Here is a 13,311-nt window from a genome sequence, read left to right as displayed (position 1 = left end):
GAAGCCCAACTTGAATTATTTTAAAGTGTGGGGGTGTTTGGCAAAGGTGCAAGTTCCTAAACCCAAAAGGGTAAAAATAGGACCGAAAACAGTTGATTGTGTTTTCATAGGATATGCAACTAATAGTAAAGCATATCGATTTCTGGTTCATAAATCAGAAAATCCCGACATTCATAATAATACGGTTATAGAATCAGATAATGCTGAGTTCTTTGAAAATATATATCCGTATAAAAAGGAATGCGAGTCGATTGGTGAAGTATCTAAACGACCTCGGGAAGAAACAAAAGAAAGTACATTTAATCAGGGGGATCCAAGACGTAGTAAACGTCAAAGAACGTCTACTTCGTTTGGACCAGATTTTGTGACTTTCTTATTGGAAAATGAGCCTCGAACATTTAAAGAAGCTATGTCTTCTTCGGAATCATTGTTCTGGAAAGAGGCAGTCAATAGTGAAATAGAATCCATATTGAACAACCATACATGGGAATTGGTTGATCTTCCTCCTGGAAATAAACCTTTGGGTTCTAAATGGATTTTTAAGAGAAAAATGAAAGATGATGGCACTATTGATAAATTCAAGGCAAGACTTGTTGTCAAAGGGTATAGACAACGAGAAGGTCTTGACTACTTTGATACATACTCCCCAGTTACAAGGATTACGTCCATACGGATGTTAGTAGCATTAGCTGCAGTGTATGGTCTTGAAATTCATCAAATGGATGTTAAAACGGCCTTCTTAAATGGAGAGTTGGAGGAAGAAATTTACATGGAACAACCTGAAGGGTTTGTGGTTCCAGGTAAAGAAAATAAGGTATGTAGACTTGTTAAGTCCCTTTACGGACTAAAACAAGCACCCAAACAATGGCATGCGAAATTTGACCAAACAATGTTGTCAAATGGTTTTAAGATAAATGAATGTGATAAATGTGTGTACATTAAAAATGTTCCAAATCACATAGTCATTGTTTGCCTATATGTGGATGATATGCTGATAATGAGTAATAACATTGCCAACATAAATGCTACTAAGCGTATGCTAACTAGCAAGTTTGATATGAAGGACTTGGGAATTGCAGATTTAATTCTGGGGATTAAGATCCAAAAGACTCCTCAAGGCCTGGCATTGTCACAATCTCATTATATTAAGACAGTACTTGAAAAATTCAAGCACTTGGGCTTTAAAGTTGCAAAGACTCCAATTGACGTGAATCTTGCACTAGCAAAGAACAAAGGCCAAAGCATATCACAATTGGATTATGCTCGTGTGTTGGGATGCTTAATGTACATCATGAATTGTACACGACCAGATATAGCTTGTGCTATAAGTAAACTAAGTCGATACACGAGCAATCCAGGCCAATCTCACTGGATGGCAATGAAACGAGTTTTGGGATACTTAGAACATACCCAAAACTTTGATTTGCACTACAGTAAATATCCTGCGGTGATTGAAGGATATTGTGATGCAAATTGGATCACCGGTTCAACTGATTCGAAGTCCACAAGTGGATATGTATTCACTATTGGTGGAGGAGCGGTATCTTGGAAGTCGTCCAAACAAACATGTATTGCCCGCTCTACAATGGAGGCTGAGTTCATAGCCTTAGATAAAGCCGGTGAAGAAGCTGAATGGCTCCGGAATTTCTTGGAAGATATTCCATTTTGGCCCAAACCGTTGGCACCAATATGCATACACTGTGATAGCCAAGCGGCAATTGGAAGGGCTGGGAGCGTTATGTATAACGGTAAATCTCGTCATATACGACGAAGACATAAAACCGTTAGGCAACTTCTCTCTAGAGGAATTATCACGATTGACTATGTAAAGTCAAGTGATAATGTGTCAGATCCACTTACAAAAGGCCTAACTAGAGAGGTAGTTGAGAAATCATCGAGGGGAATGGGACTATGGCCAAGAACAAGTCATTGTGGCGGTAACTCTACCTAGAAGACTGGAGATCCCAAGATCTAGGTTCAAGGAGATCAAACAAAGTCATTAATGACGGTTCAACATTGTCAACAAAATTTGTTTTAGTCCATTCTCGTGATGAGACAATGTTCAGTACCAAGGATAAAGCATTAAGGCTTTTTAATGATTTCTAAATTTGATACAGGGTATATCAAATAGTGTATCTATGAGATGACACGTTTAGGAATCACCTATGTATGTGTGAAGTGTTAGCCGCTTCAAGGAGAATTTTGCAAGGCCAATTCTCTACGCACTTATGAAACCAGGCAGTGTTCATGGCTGAAACGAACACAACAATGAGAACCAAAGACGGTTAAGGGATTGATTGTGTGACTTATGGTTGTCTAGGTATACACTAAAGTTCGACGGTTCAAAGATATCAAATCTACCGATTGACCGAGTATATCCGACATAAGTTCACTACGGAAAGTTCAAAGGGAAACCTACTTATCCAGATGCAATTAATTCTTGTTTGCAAATCACACAAGTTTTTCATGCATACTTCCATGATATAGCCATTCCCCATTCATGTGGGGGATTGTTGAGTTTTTGTTTAAGATGAAATAGTCTTAAAATTAGAGTGAATGGGAAATGGGATTTGGATTCGGATTTGGTCAAATGATCGATCGATTGATTAATTTTTTGGACCAAATTTATTTGTTAATAGTGAATATTAACGTGATATAATCCGTGTTTATAACGGATGTTTTCCAATCCGTGTATTGTGTTGCAACACTAAGCAACAATGCAGCCTAGTGCACCTCCCACAATGGTGCAAGTGTTCCTCCCACCAAGCAAGTGTATATACCACCATGTAAGTGCTTTCTCCATGATCTAGTGCTTGTTGCACCATGGAAGGGGCGGATTTCTCTCAAATAACTGCTATAAATAGAGCATAAGTTGGAGAGAAAGAAGAACACATCGGAAAAAACACTTGAAACACTCTGTATACACTTAATATACACTCTGTATACACTGGATATACACTCTGCATATACTGGATATACACTCTGTATACACTGCGTATACACTGGAAAAACGAATTGCAATTTGATATTCTCTTCAGTAAGAATTCAACATTGGCTATACTTTGCATTCCTTCCTCTCAGAATTTCCATTCGACTTCTGAGTTGTCCTCCTTATTCTGCATTGTTTTTAACTACAAACAAAGCATCCATAAGTGTGATTTGTTGCCGAACTTTGTGTTCGTTGAAACACTGGGGTTTGAAGTACCGCTACACCAGTGTGTAATTCGTTCTATCCTGGGAGGAAATAATCTATAACCTTGGGTACTAGGAGGGGATTAAATTCCTTAAGGAAACACTGTGAATTCAGTGGGCTCGAATTAATTTCTGTTTTTTATTTATATTTACGTTTATAAGCTAACGTTCTAATTTCCAGAATCATTATTTACAAGTACAGAGGAACAACAATTAGGTGGGTACTTATGTATTTTGCCTAATTGATTTGTTTGGATCCTCTTCAAATAATTAAATATAAATATGGAAAAGAGCACGAAAATGGGTAGGAAAGATAGATTCATAGGTGGACTCAATGCATCACGATTTCGTTTATGGGGAATTAATAAGAAAATTAAACATATAACATGTCAAACCAAGATCTAATTTGATAGTGTATAAGTTTTTTGTATCTTGAATGCATAGAAAAATAAACTTTATAAGTTTATCCGAATAAACTGAAGCCGCGACAACAAGAAAATGCATGAAAAAAGTGAGACATGAAACATATTTTGCTTCTTTTTCTGTATGTTTTGTTCTGTGAATAATGACAAAAGCATTAATATAGCACTCCTTTTCTTCCTCCATAACTAGCATTCATTTATTGAAAAATGACAAGGAACAAGTCCTTGATAATTAAGTTGCAAACTGTCAATTAATTTACGACCACTAGCAATAATACATGTTAGTACTAATATGTAGTAATACAGTCTAAAGGCCCCACTGCATACGATGTGCAAAGGGTCACGTTGCTGCAAAAGTACATTCCCAAGGCTATGGAAGAACCTGGAGAGTTTCACATAGAAAAGTGTTCGATGTGACTTACAACCAAGTTTACAGACTTAGGGAAGTTGGCAGAACATAACGTATTGTTTTGTGTTTGCCATAATTTTCTTATCATATTTGATTTTCATATTTGTCGAAGGAAAGGACAACATATTTACCTTAGTTGAATTTTCCTTCTTGTAGAAAGAAATTACAAATCTTATATTTGGCTAGTCCTTTATTTTGTAGGAAAAAGTTTGGACTTCTATAAATTGAGGATCCTTCTTTCTCATTCAGTAGCATCCACAATGTAGCCATAGGGGGCTTGAGAGTCGTGTTTAGGGGGAGAACTTTACGGGACAAGTGTTAGTGTGTCACTTGTGTTTGCTTTTCGTGAAGTTGTTCTCTCGATATTTGTACTCTCTTTTATATAGTTGATTGCTCATCTCCGCCGTGAACGTAGGTCAATTGATCGAACCGCATTAAATGTTTGTGTCTTTTTTGGTATATTTCTCTTTTGTTGTCTGATTTATCGTCGTTCAAGTATTGCTTTACTAGCTTCCGCATGACACTTGATTATTTCGGTCCTAACACATCTTTTGTCATGAGGGTGGATTCGAAAATAGTCTTAGGAAAAGAAAGAAGACAAATATGATATACTAGCTCCGATACGCAAGTCGAGATTAGCTATATGAATCTGCATCATCGATATTGTGTCATTTAATCTCATGCTCAAATATTATGGTTTCACAAAGCTTTTGTCTTTTAAGTTCTTAAGACCACAACTTAAAAAAAAAAAGAATTTCTTAGATTCCGTATTGTGTCAAATTATATCATATAAATTGAAGCAAAGAAAATATAAAACAGGATATAATACAAATAAAAAGAGTTAAAAGTTTTCTATCTATTTTTTACTGGCATATAAATCTCCAATAAAACTACATGACATACAAAAGAAATATATCTGCAGAAAATGTACTAACATTATAAGCTTAATCCAAACTAATCGAAATGATTCATAAAATTTTTGTTTTTCATCATGCTCTACCAGAGAAGATTTTTAATGAGATTAGAACCCTACACGGCTGCACGTAAATAAATAGCACAGATCGAGAAGGTGCAACCAATAAACCTTTGTCGATGTTTCAGCCGAATGGATTTTCCTAATTTTCAGCAAAGTTAAGGAGAACCAACACTATAGTTGCTCCTTTAATTTGTCCTTTTCTTTTGGCTTGTAGTCTTTTCAATAACATGACTGCTAACTGAAATAGTTAAAATGCAAACTATTTAATGACTACGCTATTTGTCGTGCATGTTGACTTTTGTATATTTAATTAAATTTGCAGAATAAAATTAGAGATTATATTGTGTTTGCAAAATAAAATTGTATATGTCTATAATGTTATAAAGTCCTGCTTTTACAAATGAAGCACTAGGCAGTGGATTGGGAATAGAGTGTGCATATTAATTATCTACGTAAAGGAATGGTATAATTAGAAATAGAAATAGGTATCATGAGGTTATCACAAAATTTACATAAAGATTAAAATAATCAATCGTCTCCTTATGATCTTTTATACTGAACTATTAATTACTAAATTAGATAAGGTTGTTTACAATAATTCTAAATGAATTTGATAGTCATATGTATTTCTCTCAACAACAAAAAAACGGTTCTAGCTTGCTATAAGTAAAGTACGTGGTATCATCACTAAAGAATTAAGTTGCATTTCCAATAATAACATATGCTCAACTCAACATCAATGATTCCTTCACGCAACAGAATTTTGTAAGAAAAAAAATTAAAGAATTCAAAATATTTACGTCAAAGATTGCGTGTAATCAACCTCGTCTCAATGATTAATTATAGAATATATCATATCAGTAAAGCACTATTAGATCATGTTATGCTACATTTCAAGTCACTAGCATTTTCTGGAAAGAAAAAGCACTTACATTTTGTAATAATCTTTGCATTTTGAAATTTATTTTTTGAGATCCTGAAGGGATAGTTTGGTGGTTGAGAAATTGCATTTTAACCTACACATTTTTATATTTACAATTTTTAATGATCTCTTAATTATATGTCGTTCGCTTGGACCTTTCCATATTTGTTTGTTATATATCAAGAAAATTCTACTGTATTACCAGAGGAAGTTTCATATTATTATTATGAATTCCAAAATAAATTTGATTATGTTGAAAGGAGAAATCTAAATATAGAATCTCCAATCTTGCCCCCATCCCCGGAAATATTTGGGAGAATTTAGCTCCAACTCTCCCCCATTTTTATCCCCAAAATGGGGGATGAATAGTGTTCCCTCAAATATATGGTACACTATTCATTTTCCCCTGTTACTATTCATCACCTTTTTATTATTATTTTATTATTTAATCTTTTAATTTATCTCTTTTTATATATTACCTAATTATGTTTATGTAATGTCTTTATAATATTAATATTATATCTTAACTTTGGTGTATAATTTTGATAGATTAATTTTCGTGCATTTATTATTTTTATGTAGAAATGGCAGTAGATGAAAATCAACAATTTCAAGAATTTTTATTTCGACATAGAAGAATTAAGGACAAAGATGCTCATTTTGCACTTCATAATGCATTAATAGATCATTTATGGGAGAATACTAGAGGTTGAAGTTGAATATTTATCTAGTATTTCGAATGAATTTTATCGTTAGGTAATATGCATTTAATTAATCTTGTATCGCAATAATTTCACTTTTATTTGAACTATTAGTTAATCTATAATAATTGCTTATAAATTATATTATTTAAAATTTTATGGAATTGTTTTAATCATGGAAATTACAAATTAATAAAAATAAAAGATGGAATTTATTTAATAGAAATTAAAAAATAAAATTAAAATGAAAGATGATAATATAATATAGAAGAATTAGAAGAATATAAAAAGGTTTGGGAGAAAAAATGAGGGAATAGTTGGAGTAAGTTGTCCCCAAAATGAGGAAAAAATGAAAAATGGAGTAAAGATTGAAGATGTCGTTATAAGTTGGTTCTAATTTGACATCCTCGTAACTAATATGGGCATAATTGGATCTCCCTTCCTAAAAAAAGCCATGTGCCAATGAAAGTAGAGCTGACCAATTTCTTCAACTTGATGCTTGATTTTTAAAATCTCTTATCCAAATCATGTTAATTAAAACTTGAGGAAATTTTCCAAAGAAGCAATTTTTTTATCTCGTTTACTTATTAATTTGCTACTTCTCACCGTTGAATGCCTCCTTAACAGTATTTTGCATCTGCCTAACAAAACAAATAAATTATGACCGAAATATCATTTTTTTAATTTTGAAAAAAAGAAAGAAAGTAAAAGTGTGAACTGCTACGTGTCAAATGTAGAGCACGTGATAAGCCTCAAACCAACTTTATGTGGACAACTCACGCCTATGTCGTTGGGCTTTATTGGCCCATATTGAACGTTTTTTATTATTTAAGACAAATTAGGTCCAGATCTTCTGGTATATGTTCCAGTACACCCGCGATATGGGCCCACAGTCCACTTGACTTTGGAATTGGCACTTTCGCGTCCGTGGGCCCACTCCGAACAAAGTAGGGGCAAAGGGTAAGAGATTATTATCCACTTACCGATTGACACGTGTACATGACCACCAGCTTGCCCACTTTTATTTTGATAACGTTATCTCCCATTGATTGGGCTGTGGTTACACGTGTCCACTCGACACACATCTTCTTAGCCCATTACTAAAGTTGGTGTTATAATGAACTCGATAATGCTACATATATACATACAATTAAAGATAGATAATTAATAGTAGTAGATAATTTTAGGGAGCAATTCTACCACATGTCGAGAATAAAAGATAAAATAGAGGTGTAGTTAAACGAAGTGATATTAGCTCCTGATTTCTGCCTTTTCTAATGATTTATTATTATAACTCCTTCTATCCTAAGGATGTCATATTTTTATATTTAATAATAGTTTAATATTAATTTTTTTATTTTAACCTTAATAAAATAATTTATAACTACAGAATATCTAAGAGGTGTTTCTAAACACAAATTTTATTTATTTCTTAAACTCCGTGTACGGTTTTAACCATTTGACTCCCCATGCACATTTTGTTTTAAGAAAGCAAATGTATCATGATAAAACTGGGATCGAACATTGAACGGGTTGAGCCTGTTCTTGATTACACCATTCTATTTTAAATAAAGGAAGTAATATTATTTCGAAAATTGCGGTAGCTGTAACTTGTTATGCAGTAGCAAAGCTAGATATTTCATTACGATGATATAAATTTTACAAAAATAGGCAATTTAAGCTTATGATAAAGTCAAAGGGATTCAATCTTTGCATTTATCATGCATTTTATTATTTTTAGCTTGTAATATACATGTATAATAAGTAAATATTTTGCGCAAGGGTATCATATGAACCCCTTGCTTCAATGTGGCTCCTCCATTGCTTTTATGCATAGTAGGGGTGACAAATGGTCGGGTCGGGTCGAATATGAGCGGATCAAAAACGCTAAAGCAAAAACAGATAAATTATCCAACCTGACCCATATGTAATACGTATAAAAAAACGGGTTAACCGTCCATGAATTCTTGAATATGATCACTTTTGAGAGAATTCCTATCATCCTAAATTTGAGGAACCCCCAATTTGAGGCTTTACAAATGTAAAAGTTAAACTCATTAGTTATCCATTGCTTATCCATTTTCTAAGTGAATAATATGGTTCTTATCCATATTTGACCTGTTTTTAAAAAGTTTATTATCCAACCCATTTTTTAGTGAATAATATAGGTGAATAACTATTTTCTTTTAATCATTTTGCCACCACTAATACATAGTATCAATCTGAAAGTTAGTTAGCTTGTGTTGACTTTCATTTTTTAAATTAAGCTACTAACACAGCAGAAAAGTGGGAATTAGGCCAATTTGCTTTACTTATCCAACAAAACTTACAATACAATCACTTGAAATGTTGCATTTTGTCAGATGTAAGGTGCACTCTTACATAAAAGTACTAAGAAGTTTTTTGACCTAAAAAGGATGTACTTGGATCCTGAACCAACAACTAATTAGACATACAGTGGGACCATAAATTAGTATGAAATTTACGTGTCTTTGCTCTGACCAAAAAAATTGAATGTCACTGGGAAAAATGGTAAAAATGTGGAAAATAAAAAGAGGAGATAAAATCTGAATCACTCAATTTTAATCAGCACGAGTGAACAAGAACTAGTAGTACTAACAAAAAACAAATTTGAAAAATTGAATGGTATAAAATGCCTCAGAAATTATAGGAGTGTAATTTAAACAAGGAAAAGCTGCTAAATTCTGGGAGAATATTGAGATCAGCAGCAAGAAGGTGGTCTCATCTTGTTACTTTCTTTCAACTAATTGGAGGATTCTTTCAATATTAACAGGTCAGTTGTTTAATTCCGCTGTAGCTTTCATTGTTCTGGTTTGTTGCTTTATAATATTAAAAGATTTGAAGACCCTTGCCTTTTCTAGACAGTTTCTACGTGTATCAAAGTTAGAAAGCGAGCTTATTATAATCTAGTTGACTATATATAGAAAGCTCCCATCACCTGAAAAAAGTGTGAAGTTTTTTGTCATTTGGGTTCGTGCTTTCAATACTAATATTTTAAAGCTCCTTTTTTTGTGCTGTTGCTGATTTGATTCTTGGTACTGTGATATGTTTCAATAACAAAGTTTGAATTTTTATACTTTTGAGTGGTCATAACTGTATCACCAGTATATATGATAAGTATTTGGTTTATCTCATTGTGCAGAAACCCAGAAAGAATAACAGGTTTTGCTTCTTGTTGATGAGTGCATTTACCTCTGCTTGTGTAAGGCAAAGTCGGTTCACTTTCTTATATCCGATTTTTATAATCGTTGAAATTAGTGGATAGACTCTAGTGGATATCTACAAGTATTGGTTTTTTGATAAAATAGGCTGAGGTGAGAAGGTAACATAAAGGAAAGACAAAAACTTGGGAATTGTTTTAGACCACCGAGGTTTCTTGTTTCATGAGCATGTCTGTTGCTTTGTTGTGGGTTGTTTCTCCCACTTCCGAGGTCTCGAATGGGACAGGATTGTTGGATTCAGTCCGAGAAGGAAACCGCGTCTTTGTATCATCCAGGTTCCTAGCTCGAGATAGGAATTTGATGTGGAATGGGAGAATCAAGAAAGGTGGGAGACAAAGGTGGAATTTTGGCTCTTTAATTGCTGATCCAAGATATTCATGCTTGGGTGGATCAAGAACTGAAAAGGGAAGCAGTTTCTCTGTACAGTCCAGTTTGGTGGCTAGCCCAGCTGGAGAAATGACAGTGTCATCAGAGAAAAAGGTCTATGATGTGGTATTGAAGCAAGCAGCTTTAGTGAAGAGGCAGCTGAGATCTACCGATGAATTAGAAGTGAAACCTGATATTGTTGTTCCAGGGAATTTGGGCTTGTTGAGTGAAGCATATGATCGTTGTGGCGAAGTATGTGCAGAGTATGCAAAGACATTTTACTTAGGTCAGTCTCAGCCTCTTTTATCTTTAGTTTACAAATTCTTGATTAAGGGACCAATTGATGAAAACATAATCTGATCTTTATTTGGTTCTTATTCAGGAACAAAGCTAATGACTCCAGAGAGAAGAAGAGCTATCTGGGCAATATATGGTGTGTATATCTGTGCTTAACTGGGGACATAAAAGGGAATATTATAGGTGCATGTGAGCTCTACTAGTTTATGAGGCATTATTATATGCATAAAGAGAATGATCTAATTTCTTATACCATATACAACAGTCAAAATGAGTGGAAGAAGTGCAAAAATTATAAGACTGGATCCAGGGAAGAGTAACATGCTTTTACTGTTAGTTTTATCAAACTTTCTTGGGAATCTTTGACATAATTTCTACTTTTGGCTGGCCGGAGATTACGCTTTGTGTAAAAAAATCTTATGTTCTTTATACAATCCATAAGGGTAAAGAGAGTAGAATTCAGATCATTTAAAACTGGTGATCTGATTGTTTCTCTTTCCCATTTTGTTTGGCAATCTTCAAAATGTGGTCACACTTTGTGAATAGTCATTTATGGTAAACTCTTGATGAGATTGACAGCAATTTTGTATAAAGAAATTTTCACCTGAAGAAAGCTTCTTGTTGGGTTGTTTTTAAACAGTGTGGTGCAGGAGAACGGATGAGCTAGTCGATGGCCCTAACGCATCACACATAACTCCACAAGCTTTAGACAGGTGGGAGGCCAGGCTGGAAGATATTTTCAGTGGGCGGCCATTTGATATGCTTGATGCTGCTTTATCCGATACTGTCTCCAGATTTCCTGTTGATATTCAGGTTTAGTATTTCTTTTGATCATCTTTATCTTCTCCATCTAATTTGATTATTAGGAACTAGTTTACCTTTACTGTCCTTGGCATATATGTGAGGATTCAGATTGTGTTCTTATTCTGTATTCATCAGTCTTCGATAACCCCTCTATTCTATGTGTGTTGAAAGCCTAAATACTATGCTAGTTTTGTTTCAATAACCTCTTTTATATCCTTCAGAAGGGTTCATATTGCATTTGAAGTCATAAAAAACTTGTTTCTTTAGCCCACATCTTTAGGTTACTGTATTGGGAAATATGGTCTTCATTCACATAATTTAAGGAAGTTGTTTGCTCGCTATCTAATTCTTCATCTACCTTGGTGCAGCCATTCAGAGATATGATAGAAGGAATGCGTATGGACTTGTGGAAATCCAGATATAACAACTTCGATGAGCTATATCTCTATTGTTATTATGTTGCTGGTACAGTAGGACTGATGAGTGTTCCAGTTATGGGTATTGCACCTGAATCAAAGGCAACAACAGAGAGTGTATATAATGCTGCTTTGGCTTTAGGGCTTGCAAATCAACTAACCAATATACTCAGAGATGTAGGAGAAGAGTAAGCATGACGCTACATTTAATGCACATTGAACATGCCCAAAAAAGGTCAAAAGAGTTAGGAAAAACTCAGTGGCTAATCATCTCTTAGTATAGCTACATTAAGTACTTAAAACTTAGTTCTATTCTTACATATTTCCTTTTGTTATACAGTGCCAGAAGAGGACGAGTATACTTACCTCAAGATGAATTAGCACAGGCAGGGCTTTCTGATGAAGATATATTTGCTGGAAGAGTGACCGATAAGTGGAGGAACTTTATGAAGAAACAAATTCAGAGGGCGAGGAAATTCTTTGATGAGTCAGAGAAAGGTGTCACAGAACTGGACTCTGCTAGTAGATGGCCTGTAAGTAGTCTTAAGATTACAATTGATTGCTTGTGTCCAGTAGTTTTTCTTCCTATTGTTTTACCTGCTAGGAGATATGAACCAAGTTTTCTATCGAAAAACCATTAACTGGTAGGCATTGATAGGTATCATAGTATCCAATTTTCAACAGCATTCTCTTTTGGTGATGTATCATGCTTCTTTAAATCCTTTAATCGTGCTCAAATCTTCTCTATTATGTTCTGCTTATATTCCTACACCACAGAGGAAAGAAAGCTTGATCGGCGTACTTATGCATTGATGGTTTAATGTTGCATTGAGCTTACATTCTGAATCTATATTCTACTACTTAGTATGGCAATGAGCTGATTTTTTTGTCGTTGCAGGTGTTAGCAGCGCTGCTGTTGTATCGCAAGATATTGGACGAGATTGAAGCCAATGACTACAATAACTTCACAAGGAGGGCTTATGTTAGCAAGCCAAAGAAGCTTCTCACCTTGCCCATTGCTTATGCAAAATCTCTTGTGCCCCCTAATAGAACTTCCTCTCCACTAGCAAAAACATGAATGTAGTTGAGTCTATGAGGAATATACACTAAAGAAACTCAGGTACTTGTAAATGAGATATCTTTTGTTAAATGTGTATCATCAAAAGTAGATTGTAAATTCAATATGACAATCTCTTGGTAGAATATTTTCTCCACACTCATCAAACCCTCAAGGGTGAAAATTATTTTAGTTCATGTAAAGAATTAACTTCCTTCACTGTGTACCTATATTCTTCTGCTTTCATTTTTTTTAAAAGATCAAAGTGTTGGAAGTGTGTGAGCAAAGTCCCATATGGATAATAGAAAAGAAAAAGAAGCTACTTAAATGGAGTTGGATACTGTCAATGCTGTGAGGCCTTTTGGGGAAAACCTTGCGGGTTTGGCCCATAGCGGACAATATCGCATCATGTTAAGAGTAGTTTTGGACTATTTTAGCCCAACAACTAGTATCAGATTCAATGGTTTGGCGGGACTATGGAGATGGCGGAGTGTGGCGTGGGGGCCC

General features: G+C 34.5%; 1 protein-coding gene across 1 annotated transcript; it reads left to right on the top strand.

The window, feature by feature from the left end:
• The first annotated feature begins 9,284 nt into the window (after nt 1-9,284).
• LOC104221141 (phytoene synthase 2, chloroplastic) lies at nt 9,285-13,030 on the top strand. Its single transcript, XM_009772132.2, has 7 exons — nt 9,285-9,416; nt 9,786-10,516; nt 10,613-10,663; nt 11,168-11,340; nt 11,700-11,935; nt 12,088-12,280; nt 12,646-13,030. Exons 2-7 carry the CDS (start codon nt 10,027-10,029, stop codon nt 12,823-12,825), a joined length of 1,323 nt encoding a protein of 440 aa, XP_009770434.1. The 5' UTR covers nt 9,285-9,416; nt 9,786-10,026; the 3' UTR covers nt 12,826-13,030.
• Nucleotides 13,031-13,311: the final 281 nt, after the last annotated feature.

Source organism: Nicotiana sylvestris, chromosome 2 (assembly GCF_000393655.2).
Source record: "Nicotiana sylvestris chromosome 2, ASM39365v2, whole genome shotgun sequence".
NCBI classification, from domain to species: Eukaryota; Viridiplantae; Streptophyta; class Magnoliopsida; order Solanales; family Solanaceae; genus Nicotiana; species Nicotiana sylvestris.
The sequence above is the reverse complement of the archived record's forward strand: the minus strand, read 5'-3'. Positions and strand labels throughout refer to the sequence as shown.

What these genes read in the sequence shown, in the direction of transcription:
- LOC104221141 (XM_009772132.2), top strand. Translation starts at nt 10,027, where the DNA reads ATGAGCATGTCTGTTGCTTTGTTGTGGGTTGTTTCTCCCACTTCCGAG. An exon ending in TGCAAAGACATTTTACTTAG is followed by an intron (nt 10,517 to 10,612) that starts GTCAGTCTCAGC and finishes GTTCTTATTCAG; the next exon opens with GAACAAAGCTAATGACTCCA. An exon ending in CTCAGAGATGTAGGAGAAGA is followed by an intron (nt 11,936 to 12,087) that starts GTAAGCATGACG and finishes TTTGTTATACAG; the next exon opens with TGCCAGAAGAGGACGAGTAT.